Source organism: Scardinius erythrophthalmus (assembly GCF_964197995.2).
Source record: "Scardinius erythrophthalmus genome assembly, chromosome: 13".
Taxonomy (NCBI): domain Eukaryota; kingdom Metazoa; phylum Chordata; class Actinopteri; order Cypriniformes; family Leuciscidae; genus Scardinius; species Scardinius erythrophthalmus.
In genome coordinates this window covers 11,056,688-11,075,804 of record NC_138233.1, presented here as the reverse complement: position 1 = coordinate 11,075,804, position 19,117 = coordinate 11,056,688, and the positions used below count along the sequence as shown (strand labels likewise).

General features: G+C 37.7%; 1 protein-coding gene across 4 annotated transcripts in view; it reads right to left on the bottom strand.

The window, feature by feature from the left end:
* Positions 1–4,573: 4,573 nt before the first annotated feature.
* The window catches only part of LOC308701057 (A disintegrin and metalloproteinase with thrombospondin motifs 2), a 228,152-nt gene continuing 213,608 nt past the window's right edge, over positions 4,574–19,117 (bottom strand). For 2 of the 4 annotated variants that reach the window (XM_081383081.1, XM_081383080.1), the window contains 10 exons: positions 18,564–18,697; positions 18,365–18,488; positions 17,145–17,225; positions 16,880–17,043; positions 16,633–16,792; positions 15,292–15,424; positions 14,458–14,665; positions 14,227–14,356; positions 12,362–12,451; positions 4,574–7,374 (listed from right to left, as the gene is read on the bottom strand). In XM_081383081.1, coding sequence (XP_081239207.1) covers positions 5,981–7,374; positions 12,362–12,451; positions 14,227–14,356; positions 14,458–14,665; positions 15,292–15,424; positions 16,633–16,792; positions 16,880–17,043; positions 17,145–17,225; positions 18,365–18,488; positions 18,564–18,697 — 2,618 coding nt within the window. In that variant the 3' untranslated portion in view covers positions 4,574–5,980. The remainder of the gene's footprint in view (positions 7,375–12,361; positions 12,452–14,226; positions 14,357–14,457; positions 14,666–15,291; positions 15,425–16,632; positions 16,793–16,879; positions 17,044–17,144; positions 17,226–18,364; positions 18,489–18,563; positions 18,698–19,117) is intronic. The other 2 variants (XM_081383082.1, XM_081383083.1) reach the window with 2 other exon arrangements.

Sequence of the window (19,117 nt, the reverse complement as noted above, 5' to 3'; positions counted from 1 at the left end):
TGGACCGTTGATGTCATAGGTGGCTAAAAAGGCCAACGATGTTGTTGGAATTCACACCAAGGACGATAAATGTGCCGTGGCGTGAAGTCAGACATACATCTTTTGTGACATACTGTTTTTCACTTACTTTATAGTAGGGAAATATGTGATTTTAGATCAATGATCCCAGGTTTTCACGGTGCATTGTGGGTCTTTCTAGTGAGTTTCAGGGAGTTTTTAGTGAGTTTCACCGGAAAGATTTTGCGAATTGCAACTGGGACATCACTTAAAATGGCTGACTTGATCTGGTTCTGGTTCTTGATCTGTGCCCTGACTGACTACTGAACTAGGGAGCTGATTGAGTCGCACACATTGGCAGCCAGTCAGAATCCACTAGCCTAGGACAATCGTTTAAAGCGACAGACGACATAACTGCAGCGCACACTAACAGAACGATATTGTAAGTTAGTATGGACCCTAAAATAGTTATCGTTATAGAGAGCCTAAGTCCCTCCCCTTCCGGTCGACCACCATGGGACCTTATTTCGGAAAAATATTGTATGGTAGTCAATGGCGAGAGACAACAAATATTTTGATCTCGTTTGAATTGTGCCCTGATTTACACATAGCCTATGATGTTTGTCAATTTAAAAGATACATTTTAAAGTCAAGAAAGTCGCAGCTTGATGTAAAACTGCTGAGGTATAAGACTGTGAAAATCATAGGCGTAATTTGCGGGTGGGACGGGTGGGACATGTCCCCACCACTTTTTGCTAAGGTCGATATTTTCCCCACCACTTTTGAAACATCTCGCGGCACGAATGTACCAATACAAATAAATAAAACATCTCCAGTTAACTAGAAGAGCATTCATTTAGTTCGTTTGTAAGAGGCGATCTACCGCTGAAATGTGTTGTTTTTGAAATCAAGTGGTCAAAGACAGTGCTCGTTGCCGCTGCGATCAGTGGCGTGGATACTGTGTTCTCTTGTGGCTCGCGCACAGTCTTCACTCGGACGCGCGCTTCAATCCGTTGTGGAGATCTCTATTCGTTCCGGTGAAATTACCAAACAAAATGCATACAAACGTATGCTTGCCTGATATACAACCACTGATAAACATAATCGGTTTTAATGAGAAGAGAAAAAAAAAACCTATACGAGTGTGGATTAGAACCCACAACCTCTGACACGCTTGGCAAAAATTCTACCACTGGACCATTTCAATATACACATTTATATTATGGATTTACTCACACCAACATATCAAACCTCATTAAACGACAAATTAAACCCATGCACTATTTCAATCGATTGCTGGACATCGTAATGTTATTGTACATACATCGATTTATGATTCAGCATTCATAACCCCCCCCCCCCCCCCCGTTAAAAAAAAAAATAAACCGTCCCACCCACTTTTTAAAACAAAGTTACGCCACTGGTGAAAATACGTTATTACAAAGACTACAAACCCAGAAGGCGCACATGTGACGTCATACCTTTTCTCTCAATGAATGAAGCTAACTTTACTGAAGCTAACGTCTGTCATTTTTTCTATAGTCTTACATTATAATCGTAACGTTACGCCGTCATGCCTGAGTGTTTTGAGCCAGAATACACTCATACGAGCAACGGATCTTGTGACGTACATAGTGCGAGACGAGAGATGTAGTTCATTGAGCGATTTTCACATAAAACTAAACGTTACTCTTCTGTTTTATGACAAACTGCGACTTTCTTGACTTTCATAATTACCTTTTAAATTGACAAACATCATATGTGTAATTCAGGGCACAGTTCAGACGGAATAAAAAGATAAGTTATCTCTTGCCATTGACTTCCATACATATTTTTTCCGAAGTAAGGTCCCATGAGCCGGAAGCGGAGGGGCGGGACTTAGGCTCTCTATAGTCAAAATCTCGGCCCTTAAAGGGATAGTTCACCCCAAAATGATTTTCTGTCATCATTTATTCCACCTTAAGTTGTTTCAAAGCTTATGAGATTCTTTCTTCTGTTGAACACAAAATTGTGTTGATAGTGGCAAAGAAATTACATCAGCTTTAAACTCAACAACCTACCTCAGAATTCAAGATCTTCTGCAGAGAAGAGAGAGGAAATTGTTCAGAGGTTGAACTTTCATAGCTCAGGAGTTTTAGTTGTATATCAACCTTGACTTCGGTGTTTCTCCTATAATTCCTTATAAAATTTAGAAGAGATACAAATGAGACAATTGTCAACATATACTAAGAATATAAATCAATTGCTACAATTCATGTGGAAAACATAGCTCAGAATTAAAAGTGGAATATTCATATTAAAATACAGTGGGGAGAACAAGTATTTGATACACTGCCGATTTTGCAGGTTTTCCACTTACAAAGCATGTAGAAGTCTGTAATTTTTATCATAGGTATTCTTCAGCTGTGAGTGACGGAATCTAAAACAAAAATCCAGAAAATCACATTGTATGATTTTTAAGTAATTAATTTGCATTTTATTGCATGACATAAGTATTTGATCACCTACCAACCAGTAAGAATTCCGGCTCTCACAGACCTGTTAGTTTTTATTTAAGAAGCCCTCCTGTTCTCCACTCATTACCTGTATTAACTGCACCTGTTTGAACTCGTTACCTGTATAAAAGACACCTGTCCACACACTCAATTAAACAGACTCCAACCTCTCCACAATGGCCATGACCAGAGAGCTGTGTAAGGACATCAGGGATAGAATTGTAGACCTGCACAAGGCTGGGATGGGCTACAGGACAATAGGCAAGCAGCTTGGTGAGAAGGCAACAACTGTTGGCGCAATTATTAGAAAATGGAAGAAGTTCAAGATGACGGTCAATCTCCCTCGGTCTGGGGCACCATGCAAGATCTCACCTCGTGGGGCATCAATGATCATGAGGAAGGTGAGGGATCAGCCCAGAACTACATGGCAGGACCTGGTCAATGACCTGAAGAGAGCTGGGACCACAGTCTCAAAGAAAACCATTAGTAACATACTACGCCATCATGGATTAAAATCCTGCAGCGCACGCAAGGTCCCCCTTCTCAAGCCAGCGCATGTCCAGGCCCGTCTGAAGTTTGCCAATGACCAACTGGATGATCCAGAGGACGAATGGGAGAAGGTCAAGTGGTCTGATGAGACAAAAATAGAGCTTTTTGGTCTAAACTCCACTCGCCGTGTTTGGAGGAAGAAGAAGGAGTACAACCCCAAGAACACCATCTCAACCGTGAAGCATGGAGGTGGAAACATCATTCTTTGGGGATGCTTTTCTGCAAAGGGGACAGGACGACTGCACCGTATTGAGGTGAGGATGGATGGGGCCATGTATCACAAGATCTTGGCCAACAACCTCCTTCCCTCAGTAAGAGCATTGAAGATGGGTCGTGGCTGGGTCTTCCAGCATGACAACGACCCGATACACACAGCCAGGGCAACTAAGGAGTGGCTCCAAGAAGCATCTCAAGGTCCTGGAGTGGCCTAGCAAGTCTCCAGACCTGAACCCAATAGAAAATCTTTGGAGGGAGCTGAAAGTCCATATATTGCCCAGCGACAGCCCCAGAACCTGTAGGATCTGGAGAAGGTCTGTATGGAGAAGTGGGCCAAAATCCCTGCTGCAGTGTGTGCAAACCTTGTCAAGAACTACAGGAAACGTATGATCTCTGTAATTGCAAACAAAGGTTTCTGTACCAAATATTAAGTTCTGCTTTTCTAACGTATCAAATACTTATGTCAAGCAATATAATGCAAATTAATTACTTAAAAATCATACAATGTAATTTTCTGGATTTTTGTTTTAGATTCCGTCACTCACAGTTGAAGAGTACCTATGATAAAATTACAGACTTCTACATGCTTTGTAAGTGGGAAAACCTGCTAAATCGTCAGTGTATCAAATACTTGTTCTCCTCACTGTATATGAATTTTGCGGATGTTGGTAGGCCTACCATGGCAAAGTTTTGAATTGTTCTCTTGTGAAAAATATCTTATGAAACTCTAGGGGAAACACTAGTGTCTTTTTCTCAACAGGAGACTTTAGCAAAGATTTGACCTCCATCTCTTTTTATTTGTGATTCTTATTTCATATGGGTCCTGTTTCTCACTATGGAATGCATGTGGTGATTGGTCCATCCAGACTTTCACCTGTGGTGAGGACTCAAGCTAATGAAGTGAGGCGAGGCGCCCTTGCAGAGGTACATCGCTAATTTATTCTGTTCTAATTATCCCAGTTCTTTCTCAAGAAATCCTTCATGCAAAGATGTAAAATAATGAGAAAAGTATGTGAGCTTTTTAAAAAAGTATTTTTAAAGAATTTGTATAGTTAACTTACTTAATTAAACAGTTGTAAAAGTTTGTCCTAATTATTTAACATGAGTTATATAAAAAAATTTAAGAGCAAAATGTGAAAAGAATAATAAATTGATAGATAAAATAAAAAAATGAAGGTGATACTGTATGTATGTTACGTATATGCTTGTTTTAGAATTCTAATGAAAAAGTTATTCACTTTAAATTGAAGTAACTATAAACATCTAAAAAGGTCTGTAAAAGCGCAAGAAATTGGAAGAAGAATGTGAAACTCTGAAACTTGCAATATAGAAAATTTATTTCTGTTTTTGACATTTTCTTCTGCTTTTTACATAATGATGGAGTCTTTGAAATTTTAACACACTCATAATCATCAATATCTCACAAAAAATATTTATCTTCTTGATCTGATTTGATAAAGTTTCAGCATAAGCTTACATACTGGTGAAAGGAAATATTCACAAGCATAAAATAAAAATCTAAAGTATTCACTATGGAGCATCCCTGAATTGTTCTTGTCAAATCACTCGCCAGTGAAAACAACTGCGTAATTTTTCTCATCACAGATACATGTAAGCCAAAACATATGAGACTGTGATATATTGAGTAATGGAAATGTCTTGACTGCATGTTATGTCTGGCTAAATATGCACTTAACTCTGATTCACTTCTCTGGGGTAAATTAGTGCTATTCATTTTACATACTGAAAGAGCATTTACTGTACATTAAGTGGCTGCTGATTCACTTGTTGACCCTCATTTTTTCAGTATAATCACAATGTACTGAACTGCCATATTATCACGATGGGTTCCATATTTTCGACTCTGTGTAAAAAAAAATATATGATAAAATCTGCAGCTGAAACATACCATAGCCAACATGTACAGTACATTTCAGACTGGTGCCAACTCGATAAAATAGTACACTATTTATATGCTACTGCAATTTACAGATAATACAGTATGTGCCTATTGTCTGTATCTGTCATTCAGCATATTTGGGCAAACGATAATTAATTTAACTCTTCTGTCAATGGCTTTTAGTTCACCCAAACATGAAATTTCTCTCATTATTCACTCACCTTCTTGTTGGCTTCCCTTTATTTTTCATGCTGCTTTTTTCATTCAGTGAAAATGGATGGGGACTAGAAACAGTCAAGCTTTATCTATTATGATATTGTTGGTGAAAATTATTATTTAAAAAAAATTGTTGTTGTTTTTTTGCCCAAAGCTACCAAATGGCTTCAGAAGACTTGAACATTACTCATATGATGCTTTATTGTCATTTTGGGGCTTGATAGCTCCTCATTACCATTCAGTTATCTGGTATGGAAAATGTTCTACATCAGGAAGAAAGTCATACAGGTTTGGAATGACATAAGGTTGAATAAATGATGACAGAATTAAAATTTTTGGCTGAACTAATTCTTTAAAATGATAAATTACTTTGAATGAGAATATCCTTCAGTGAAACCTACAGTACTAAAGGGACATTGTTGAGGTTCAAAGACACTGTGCAAACACATGCTAGTGGTTTTTTTCTACAAAGATCAGTTTGCCATGTCATTAAAAGAGGGAAAAGCGTCAGTTAATTAAATATTTCTGGATCCAAGCGCCAAAATAAAGTCTGGATTCAGAAGTAGCATTTGGCAGCTGTATCTCTATAAGAGAAACTGGACAGGGTTCAAATCCCCTGTGCTCTTTTCATCCGTCTCAAGAAGTTTCGTTTCTCCTGAAGCAATTCCTCGATGCGCTTATTCCGTGTTTTCTCACGCAGAAACACGCGCCCTCTCCTGGGGATGATGTTATTTGGAGGAAACTCGCTGTCCAACGGGATTACTCGATACAGCATATCAATAGCGTTGCTCTCGCTTGTCTCTTCCACGTTCTTCGGTCGTCTGCTCATCTTCTCTGTGCTGCATGCTGTTGTACTTGACTGTGGTGTACTGGAAGTTGTAGATATAGAGGTTGTTGCAATTGGAGCAGGTTCTTCAGTGGTTGTTGGCACCTCTGCTATAGATGTCACTGGGATGCCAAGGACCATCTTGCCTGAGGTTGTTAATTCATTTTCATTCACACCATACTGTGTTGTTGACTGCAGTACTGCACCGTTGTCCACATTTGGAGCACCACTACTCCCATCAAACTCTTCAAACTGGACGGTGGTGCTGGAAATGAGGGTGGCGTCACTCACATCACTGAAAATGATGGGGAAATCAGTGCTAACAGGTAATTTGGTGCCCGAGGTTGTTAATTCATTTTCATTCACACCATATTCTGTTGTTGACTGCAGTACCGAACCATTGTCCACATTTGGTGCACCACTGCTCCCATCAAACTCTTCAAACTGGATAGTGGTGCTGGGAATGAGGGTGGCGTCATTCCTATCACTGAAAATTATGGGGATAACAGTACTAACAGGTAATTTGGTGCCTGAGGTTGTTAATTCACCATATTCTGTTGTTGACTGCAACAACACACCGATGTCCACATTTGGTGCACCACTGCTCCCAGTAAACTCTTCAAACTTGATGGTGGTGCTGGGAATTAGGGTGGCATCATTCACATCACTGAAAATGATGGGGATCACAGTACTAGCAGGTAATTCTGTGCTATTTACCATGTCATTTTCAGGTGCAGATGTGTTCTTAGTTGCTGTAGTAATGGCAAAAGATGTGCTCTGTTCTGGAAGGAAATCTGGAGTAGCGTGCTTAAAGACAGGAGTTGTAGTATACGGATAAATGGGCATTTTCGTGTATCCGTGAGTATCAGATGACGTTGCTAAGGCCGTATATAACCAAGGTGTGCTCACAGAAGTGCCACTTTTCCCATCTGTAGATGGCAGAAAGGCTGCTGTGGTGGACTCTGTGTGTGTGGGGCGTGTGGGACTTATGGTGGATCGTCCTTTAGAGGTTATTTCTGATTTGGATGGTGGCCTACTTTTGATCACAGTGATCTTTGTGGAATTGTCAACCTTGCAAGACTTGCAGCACATGCGCTGGAAGCCTGGAAGGGAACAATATTGCTGCAGCGCCTCCATGCGACAGAATGCAGAACGGTCACCGTGACAACGCAGTCCTGCAAAACAGGAGAGGGACATAAGACATATGTACGTATGTACACTGAAATCATATTGTAGCAACAAACTAAAATACAAATAGGTTACATATAGAAGATCTTAATGACTATATGTAAAACTAAGCTAGATAAAACATGCTTTCTAAGCTTGTTCCGTGCTTTTGACAAGTGTGTTTGAGCAAGAAAAAAGCAGAAATGGGGAAATCTTCAGAGAAAAGCATGTTATGGCAAAGGCAGAAAAAAAGTTATGAACTGACCATAAAGCAAATCTGTGAAGATAGGGAAGTACACTCCTGGGCAAAAAAATGGGCCAAGCCAAAAATGGCAAAATATTTAGTGGTCTTTTAAAGGGCACCTATTATGCAAAATTCACTTTTACATGGTGTTTGAACATAAATGTGTGTTGGCAGTGTGTGAGCAAAACCACCCTAGAATGATAAAAATCCACCCAGTGGTTTTTTTACAATCTCAATAAATCATAAGCACTGTCTCAGAATGAGCTGTTCTAAGATTCTATGCAATGTGATGTAGAATTGCACAGGCCCCTCCCACGACTGTTGATTGACACTTCAGTTTGAGCATAGACCCGCCCTGAGTGAGCTGGACACAGAGTCCGCCATTGTTTCAATGCTTGAGCAGCTGTAGACAAGAATGTCTCCTAAGCGATTGAGGTGTTGTTGTTGGATGTAAGAATGAACATAGCAGTCTTCATTTACTCTCGTTGTTACTCGAGGATGGATCTGTACTGTTTGTGATCCAGCTTACGGTCTTCAGAGCGACAGGCCTAATGTTACTGACCATGGCAGAAATTAAAGTGAGAGCGCGCTCTTTATGACAGCTCATCGAGTCATTTTACGGATATAAGGTTTACCAGTTTATTAAGCACCCACTGAAAAGTTGTTTATATTTGTTTACTGTTAGTTGTAACGAGTGTTTTGTGTACTTCGCTGTGTATGTTGTTGATAATGAAAGGGAGAGAGAGAGAGTTTATGGATAAGACTTTAATGCTCACTTCTTATACTGTGTTTATTCAGCTCTTACTGTGATTCTCTGGAGTAAAACTAACGCTTCATCTTTTGTGTGATGTACAATAAACTTCACTGAACTCATCAGTATATTTTGGTCATCGTGCTACAGCAGGCTTGTATTAATAGTGGATAAAAGCAGATGAGAAGTAAATTATAACCATAATTAAACTAAACTATACCTGTTCTATCTCCATACAGCATATATTCTCTGGCTCTGTGGGAATTATTGTCTGACTCCAAGTCAAAATGAACACCGCAACTGAGAGTTTCTGTTCTGATATTATCAGGTGAGATTGTCCTGGCTCTGAGCGCGAGCTAGTGAGGCTCCGCCCCCTGTGCCGTGCAGCAGCAGCTCATTTGCATTTAAAAGGCACACACTAAAACAGTGTGTTTTTCTGAGCCCCAAAAAATTACAATTTATTTGGGTATTTTGAGCTATCAATTTGGGTATTTTGAGCTAAAACTTCACATACATACTCTGGGGACATCAGAGACTTATTTTACATCTTGTGAAAAGAGTCATAATAGGTGCCCTTTAATGGTCTTAACCATTTTAATCACAAATCACTGGTCATGAAATGAGCAAGAATTGCACAAATACTGTAGATAACAGCACTTCCACAACTTGCAGACAGCTTTTTACAGGAGTCATTGTTCCACTTGAGGGTTTCAAACAGCTGTGAGAAGTTAAAAAATGCTTCCTAGTTTGTTTGAGTTTAATGTGAGACCAAATATTCACTATAGGGACCAGGTCAAAACATGAGCCTGATGGACTTGTTCTCAAGCCACTTCTTGCTGTCTTTGAAATAATTTGTGGTTAAGACAATTAAAAGCTTAGTGTTTAGCCATTTTGGGCTTGGCCCTTTTTTATGTGCCCAGGAGTGAAGCTAAGCAGATAAAATGTCTTCTAAGCTTGTTTCGTGCTTTTGACAAATGTGTTTGAGCAAGAAATAAGCAGAAATGGGGAAATCTTGAGAGAATCACAAGTTAAAGCAAATGCAGGAAAGAAGATGTAGATGTAGATGCATACTAGAGGACTAAACATGTTAGGATGAATGATTAGATAACAAGCAGTTTTTCTTCCCTTGTGAATGTGATTATTTATGGACTATAAATGTGGTTGTTTATCCTTCTGAAAACGGATTAGATTTATTTATATATCCCTTGGATAAAATATTTTGCAAGATCCTCTGAAAATTGGTGGTCGTCAGCGATTTTCAATTGATATCTACAGAGTCAATATGATGCAGATATATACATAATTCAACTTAATGACATCTAAGGTGCAAAACAAAAGGTTTTCAGGGTAAAATTGAGCAAAATTGTGTATTGTGCAATTACGTCACAAAAATGCGTGTTATTGCCTTACCCAATGTACCATGGCAAGCCTACAATTCTGATTTATATTTGCAGCACAACTGACATAAAAAAAAAGCTAATTAACCCCACAAATTTACATGCAACCACAAATAGCGATCGAGTAGTGTAGTTGTGTACCTTTAAAGTAAAAGGGAAAAAAGCCGCTTTCAGAGAAATAGACAGAAAGCAGAGCACCAACACAGACAGGGAAAAGCCAGAAGAGAAGATTTCTGTTTTTATAACACTTTTTTTTTATTCCTACTTTTGCAGTTGATCATGACAGAAACTGAAACAATGAAATGCACTCCCACCCCCCTTTAAACATACAGATAGAGTTATCTTCTTCAGAAAAATAAATCAACTGTATTGAAAGGTACAATGTCACAGTAACTTTGGTTAAACACTTGATTACTTTGAGAACAATTAATCCATTGGTAATTCAGATGAACAGGTAAATAAATAAATAAATAAATAAATAGGTCATTAGTTAAATAAAATACAGGATTTCCATGATGATGTAAAAACTGGCATGGCACATACATGTGTCATATATTAAACATTTACAAAACATTAATAAAGTTTCCCTGATAAATCAAAGTGCATATAGACGCAGTGCACGTAAGTCCATCTGAATGTTCCCCAGACATTTCCCCCACAACAGCCATCCAAGACGCAGTTAGGCCAGTGAAGTAACATGACAGTTACTCATAGTATATATAATATTAGCATTTTTTTCTTATAAGTAAGGAGATAACAGTCATAAATGTTATTATAAATACAGTAAACACCTATGTTTATTTACAGTATCTCACTGCAAGGTCTGGCTTTTCCTAGTGTTTTCTTCACGGCTTTGAGCATGAAAATTCGGATAGCTCGCTACATAGTCACAACAGAAATGTGTTTCACGATACAATGACACGTCTGAAGTGATAAAGAGATGCTGAGTGTAGGTTTCCATTAAAACGCTCTCCATATCCAATGGATTAGCCACTGTTTTCGGATGTGTGTGACGATTGGTTGATCAGTTGATTCTATTTCAGGTTTTGTTTGAAGCTGCCTCTGGTTTCTGTGCGCTAAGCCATCACTTTCACAGATAAATGCCGATACATTCAATTGTAGTGTAAGGCATTGTTCTTACGCTCTATGTCTCCCCTTTCCCGCCCCTGAAAAGAATGAGCTCAGATGTGGATGAAAGTTCATGAGGTATATTTATGTGTCGTTTGTCTTTTGTATGGCCACTGGTTAAAACACATGCTGGCAGACGTACGCGCACACACACTCGTGTCGGAAACACTCGCACACACGAAGGCATGATGAAAACACACGCCGCTCTCATCACCACATGGAGATATTTAATGCGCATGAATCCCTCTAGTTCAGGATGAATCTGTTTAAATGAAACCACTTCTCTCTGAAAAAAAACAAACAAAAAAAAAAAACGAAGAGGCAACTGGCTGAGCGAGTCCTGCATAATATAGGTCTTCCCATTTCCCCGAAACACTTAACTTCTGTTATTAAATAGCAATAGTTCTGTATTTATGTAAAATCAATAAAAAAATACACGTAACAGTCAAGAATTAAAGCGATCAATAGCAGTCAAAATGTTAGGCTAATAAGCTACAGCTTATTCATGGTAAAACAAATTATTAATATTTCATATTATTGGTACCCATATAGATTTATATATAAATACAAATATATTTATATGTTTGTTTAAAGTCTGCAAGCACAAATAAGCTGCATTTATTGAATTTGTTAACAGTCAAGGAGAGGATGGAGGATGAGGTGGTTATGGCATTCAAACGTGTGTAGTAAAGCGACCCTGTTTAGCAAGTTCCACCTCATGTTCACCATCAGCCACCAACACGTATATTGGCGGTTCAACAGTACATCCCATGTTAACATCGTAACTTGTTTGAGTGTTTGTTTTTGTCCCATCGGTTTTCGAGAATGAACTAGGATGTGGAATGAGCACTTAGCAAAGATTTCCTCATTGTGACAAGTTCACATTCACAATAAAGCTTTATTTTTTTTATTTTTTTGTCTTTTGTTTTCCTTTTTTTAATCTTTTAGCCACTTTTCATGTTTTTTTTTTCCCCTTCATACCTGCAGCTCAGGCGGGGCCTCTGTAAAACAGCGTCTGCCTCGAGAGCGTGAGCCATATAGAAACAGCTTGCAGAGGGCAGTGAATTCAAACAAACGCGTCGCCCCTGCAGAAACCTCAGCGCAATCATTAGCTCCGCAAGCTGCCCGTCCAACCACAAAGCCCCTCCTTTATCAAACATCCCCCGAATTTTTTACATGTTTTGTTTTGTCAACAATTTCTTACTGGCCAGCGTTCACAACACAGAGCTCCACAAAGGAGAGAGAGATAGAGCGAGAGACAGAGAGAGAGAGAAACAGAGAAACCTCCCCCTATCGGAAACGCCCCGTAAAAGAGGACCACCACCCAGGAAAAAGAGAAGCGTGCAAGCCTCGGGAAGAGGGAGGCAGTCAGGGGAGTTTGCCTTGTAAAGCCAGGCAGAGTGACAGAGGGAAGGTCCAGCTCAGAGAGGTGAGACAGCGCAGCGCGACAACGTGGCTGGTGAGAGACGCTTTACTTGACATCCTCTGCACGGGGTATTTGGGGTCGTGACGCGACAACCACTGTATCAGGAAGTTGCCGTGCTGGTTGAAGTCGGAAGTGCTCCCTGTAGCAAGTGGGAAGAGGAGGGAGTGGGATCGGGAAGGAGAAAGCACGGGAGACGGTGAGAGAGAAAGCAAGAGAAAACTCATCGGCTATATTAGAGCATTTGTTAATGTCATGAATTAGTCTGTTGTTTCTGCACAAAACCAGTACAGAAAATACAACTTTTATTGATAACAGTAATAGGCAAGCATTCACTTTTATTAATAACATTAATAAGCAATATTAATAGGCTAGCACTCGGAAGATGACATAAGGATAGAAACTGTACTGATAAACGAAAAGATGTTTCGTCACAACCAAACTGTGAACAATGATATGCAATGCTATTATTTTGAAAGTGTAATATTTTACAAGCTTTTCTTTTTTTGTTTTATGAGTTTTATGTAACTCAATTATGCATTATTTTTTAGCTTAAAACATGTTACAATAAGGTTTACATTTGTTAACATTAGTTAATGCATTAGGTATAATTAACTAAAAATGAACCATTTTTACAGGATTTAATAATCTAGGTTTATGTTAGCAATTTAGAAATACACTATTGTTCATTGTTTGGGTCAGTAAGATTTTTGATCATAAGTGATGATTCTATTTCAAATTAAATCTGTTCATTTTAACTTTATATTCACCAAAAAATCCTACAAAAATTGTATCATGGTTTCCACCAAAATATTAAGTAGTACAACAATGATAATTAATAAGAAATGCTTCTTAAGCACCAAATCAGCATATAAGAATGATATGTGAAGGATCATGTGACACTGAAGACTGGAGTAATGATGCTGAAAATTCATTCACACCAAATTTTTTGGAGTCTTATGATCCTTCAGAAATCATTCTAATATGCTGATTTATGATCAATGTTGGAAATAGTTGTGCTGCTTAATATTTTTTTTTATAACCTGAGATACTTTTTTCAGGATTATTTGATGAATAAAAAGTTAAAAAGAACTGTATTTATTTAGAATAGAAATCTTTTGTAACAATATACACTACCGTTCAAAAGTTTGGGAACAATAACTATTTTTTTTTAAGAAATTAGTACTTTAATTCAACAAGGATGCGTTACATTGATAAAAGGTGATGGTAACGATTTATATTGTTAGAAATGTTTTTATTTTGAATAAATGTTGTTTTTATGAATAAATGCTGTTAACGTTTTACTCATCAATGAATCCTGAAAAAAGTATTCCAAAAAAATATATATTAAACAGTACAACTGTTTCCATCATTGATAATAACTGAGTATCAAATCAGCATATTAGAATGATTTCTGTAGGATCATAAGACACCAAAGACTGGAGTACTTGCTGATGAAAATTCAGCTTTGCATCACAAAAATAAATTACATTTTAAAATATATTAAAAAAGAGAACCATTATTTTAAATTGTAATAATATTTCATAATATTACTGTTTTTTTTAACTGCAGGCTTGATGAGCATAAGAGACTTCTTTCAAAAACATTAAAAATAGTAATGTTTCCAAACTTTTGACTGGTACTGTACACCCACAACTTGAATATGTGGCATGCATTTTCAAGTTGTAAGGATTACTTTTAACCCCTCCCACCAACCATCTGGATTCAATCTGGTGTGTTACGCCCACTTTTAACAATTCAGTCAATTCCCAAAGTATATTAAGTCCAGTCCTACATGTTTTTCAACTCTAATATCTTGTTTCAGTTCATCAATTTACAATTACTTGTGAATTATGAATGTACTGATCTGTTTGGGTTGTTATTTCAAAAAGTGTGATCACAAAATTGAATACGCACTTGGGCAGGGATCCATTCTGCAGGGTCTTAATGCAGCTGGCTTGGAGTCCAGACAGAGCCCAATGGTGTTGTCACGGGTGTGGCAAAGCACCTGCCTCTCCTGCGTGCCATTACCACACGTCACTGAGCACTACAACAGCACGCACACAAACAGAATGTCAAACTAATCCAGCGCTTAGATCTATACTGATAAAAAAAACAAAAAAAAACAAAGCATGTTCATGTCTGTACCTGTGACCAGGGGCCAAGCCTCCACTCAGCAGGGCACAGTTTGCGATTGCAGTCTCTGCGGGATTCTGGGCGCTTGTCGCTGCAGTGACGATTGTGGATGTATTCGCTCTTGTCGTCGTGCTGAGGTTGGGCGCAGTTTACAGAGCGTGTCTGAGTGCCCGTCTTCCCACAAGACTTACTGCATTCACCCCACTCTCCAGTCACCCAGCTAAATACATCAAATCAAGCACACAGTCACAGTTTATTCAGAAAAACATGGTGCAAAATTGCCATGTGTGATGCAAGATACAACTGTATTACAATGACATCTACTGGACATAGACTATAGTTGCAGAAAACTAGACCACAACATATGTCAATATGTGTAGTGCAAGGGAATGCTGGTTATTAAAGTAATGTGTTAGTTCTTGTGGTTTTATAGGATAAGGACTTAAAGGTGCCAACTGTGATGATAACAGCAGTTAGAATAATAGCAATAACAAGTAAAGATAAAATAATACTTTTTTTTTACTTCAGAAACATATTCTGATTAAGCAACTTGTGTCACTCCCAAAAATGAAAATGTGAATAAAAAATAATAATAACTAGAATATCCTTGTAACTCATATGCTGTAACAAATGTTTATTGTATGACTTTTAAAATGGGAGATGTAACCTTGTTGTTTGATGACTAAATGTGTCTATTGTATACCCTGAGGAAGGCTCTTAAGCCATATTTTTTAGTTATTATTAAAGTTCCCCTTTCCACAAGTGTTGCTGGATTCCCTTTTGAACTCATATAACAATACACATCTCTGATTTGGAAATGAAAGCTATTTCGGTGCACAAACTCACATAGGCTGAGGACACTCTCTCAGGTAACAGTCTCTAAATACGGGTGGAGGCGACTTGATTTTCTCACAGAATTTGCGATGGACCATCTTCATCTCTGAGTTTTTGCGGCAGCCATAACGCGTCTCTTGAATGCCTGCCCATAAAAATGAAGTCAATGAAACATTCATGAACATGAAAAGAGAAATTCAAAATAAAATGATTAAAATAATGTATGCTAACATTCTATTGGACTAAATACTATTTTAATTGTGGGTCAGGCTTCATTTTCTGGAAAAACAATAAAAAAATAAAAAGGAAGTGAATCAAATACTCATGAACATTAAAAGAAAAATACAACAACAACAACAACAACAACAACAAAAAACGCATGTAAGCTTACATTCTACTGGACCAAATATTGTCAAAATTGTTCTTACAGAAAGTTTTGTAAATAAATAACAGGACAACATGAATAGAGTGTTCACTCTGAAACTCTAACCCCAGAATTAGCATTTTAGCACTTCTGGTTCCAATAAGTCAATATGTTTTTAAAATGTTATTTTGGGAGTTAAATGCCTGAAGAAAAGGTCTGAGGATAACAGAAGCTCTAAGATAGTTTCGCCTTTTTTCTATGACATAAAATACATCAGTAATACCCCCTTTGTGACTTTTTTTAAGCTTTTACTTTTACTTGTCTTGAAAAACACGGTTGCTAAACTAGTGGCTAAATGAGACTACAGAGGTTGTCAGGGGAATTAAACATCATCATGCTGAACAGGTAAACTCATCTACTCACTAGTCCGCTTTCACAGCATCATTGTGTTTATAATCGCGCTCTTGCAACTCAAACTATTAGAGACAATATTTCTTAAATAAAGAATGAAGGAGTTACTTATTGATGTTGAAGTTGAAGTTGTGTGAGCGTGGTGTAGATTGTTTATAGCCTTCGTTAAACTATTTACTTTTTTGTGATTGTATTTAGGCTTTAAAAATCATTTGTTCATTTCTTCAAATGTTCATGTGTGAAGATTTTCATAGTGAGCAAAACATGTAAGAACTTTTGTTGGTCACAGAACTTATTTTATGCAATAATCCAAAAGCCAATGGGGGATCCAGGGTTATGCTAACTTCCGGGTTGGCCTTCAAAAATACATCATCACAGCAGCACTCTATAGACTTTCAGCTCTGCCTCCTGTTAGTTACTGTTACAAGCTTGATAATATGGTGGACAGCAACTGTTGCTAAGGTAGGATTGGTCAGTTATATTTTAAGGAGGGACTTAGCAAAGGGTCAGTTATAGTAGAAACTTGTTAGAGATGTAGGGGGAACTCATCTGCCTGTATTAACATAAAAGTGAACTACCTTCTCCACAGGTGCTGGAACAAGGTGCCCATCTCTTTATCACCCAGGAATATGGCACTCCATAATCAGGGACCATGTTATTCTCATTGGCACTGTCACTGTCATTGTCAGTGATGTATTTGATTGACACCTTCACTTTGGTCGATCCATGCATTCGGACCTAGAGCACAAATAAAGACAATCAGTTCAAACAATTTAAAAGAGTGTGTGTCCATTCATGTGTGTGTGAATTCCCATGAGATATTACCATGACAATCACATCGTTTTTTAGGGGGCCATTAGTTTGAATGGTGTCCTTGTTGTTTTTATTCTCATACTCCCATTCCAGACCTTTTTCAATAACTGAGCGCGTCTCTGGGTGGTCTCCATGTGCGTTGAGAAAGAAATCACTTGACTCTTTATTCCTGACAGCTATTCAGTGAAAAAATCAAGAGAGAGCAGCAATTAAGCAAAAATAGTGACCAGTTCAGTGCTTACTGTATGAGAAACTACAGGGAGAGATCAGGCTTTACCTAAAATGTGAGTAGTCCCATTAAGTTCCTGGATAAAGAGATGTCTCGCCCCTCTGGGAACTTCATGCACCTTAATGTTGCCTAAACCAAATGCAAAATGTTTTCAAATCAATATTACTGCCACTATTACTATCCAACAATACTCTCTAATACACATACAAAAGTGCTGAAATGAAAGTGCACAATGGTTTTATTTAGACCACACATTTTTATTTTATTTCTCTTTTCAGTATTAAATGAAGTTTGAAACCAACATTTGTTTCTTGGAGTTTTTTCACTAAGCTTGCAATTTTTTCTAAGCTGAACCCCTTAGATGTAAAATATTTTCTTGAAGTACTCTAAAATTTGAATGACACATTTGCATGATCACAGTTCTCTGATGTCACTTAATGGTCACATGACATACTTTCATTACTGAAAGTAAACAGACAAAATATATATTTTTTATTTTTATCATTTTGAAAATTATTTATATATGTGTTGCAAGGAATTATATTGTGATTATTTATATATTTTCAACTGATATGAGATTTAATTTCATATGGAAATGTTTTATATTGCTACTGCTGAGGTATCAAACTATTAAAGGGACCTATTATATTATTATATTGTTTTTCAAAGTTTTGATTTTGTTTTTGGGGTCTGCTAGAATAGGTTTCCATGCTTGAATGTAAAAAAAAAAATAAAAAAAAAATAAAAAAAAAAAAAATCTTTCCCGAAAAGCTCAATGTGCTCTGATTGGTCGGCTTAACTACTGTGTTGTAATTGGTCAACCTCTTCTGGTGTATTTCTATGGACTATGTTTTGGTCGAGAATTATTTAAATGGGGAGTATTGTGACGTGTTCATTCCCGTAAGAAAACTCAAGACTACAATCGAGGCGTTTCAGGGAGTTCAGAAACAGTGTTTACTTATATAGAGAATATAGACTTTGTGCTTTGTTACATTTAATTAATTATTAGCTTTCCATCAACTCACAAACCCCCTGCATTTCACTCACAAACGCCCAGGGGTTAGATAAACCTGCGTTTGGGAAACCCTGCGATATAGTATTGCATTTTGTAAATTTCTCTTGAATGTAAGATTTAAAAAATAATGTAAAAATGCTTACCTCATCTAATCAAAGGTATCCAAGATCATTTTATGGTATGAGACATAAACTCAGTGAATTAATCTGTGTTCAGTCATAATTGACATGAGAGTAATAAAAGGCTTACAAACCGTGTTTGTTCTTTACAAAGGTGTAGTTAAATTTGCAAGTCTTGCACTTGGTTCCGTCTCCCCCGCAGACGCCGCACTTATCTTCCTGCAGAGCTGATCCAACCACACTATCACAGCCCACTTTCTGAAGGGAGAGAGACACAATAAGCAAAAGGGAACTAAGTACACACATTTACGAGAGGTACACGCAGTTATTTACCTGACAGTCTCCGTACACACACACACTGTAGGGATCTTTGTAAGAGCATCGTGTTCCATCTTCCACCTCAGTCTGCATGTTGACTACAGCTCGCGTCTCTTTGGATTGACAGTACAATTTGCAGCGTTGCTTAGCTAAGGAAAACAAGACAAGAGAGATCCTTGAGAGATGGATTGAGATACAACAAAAAGATCAAGTGCATATTAACAAGGATTGAGAAGAGCTTGAATTCTTAAAAGGAAAACAGCTTCCATGTTTAGAAAAAAATTGCAATAAATTAAATCACATTAAATACCAGTTACAAAATATAAAAAATCCTTAGAAAATCTTTTCCACAACTAGTACATCTTGGTCCAACAGAGGATAGTCTTAGATAATGGTTCATACAAAAAAGAAAAAGAAAAAACCTTGATTAAATGTGAATGGTCTCCAGGTAGTCTTTACGTGGTCTATAAATGCATTGTACATAATATCATCCCAGACGGATTCCCAGCATCAGTGTGTACAATCCCAAAACTTGACACTTCTGTTCCAGAAGTACATTCTGGGCCCTA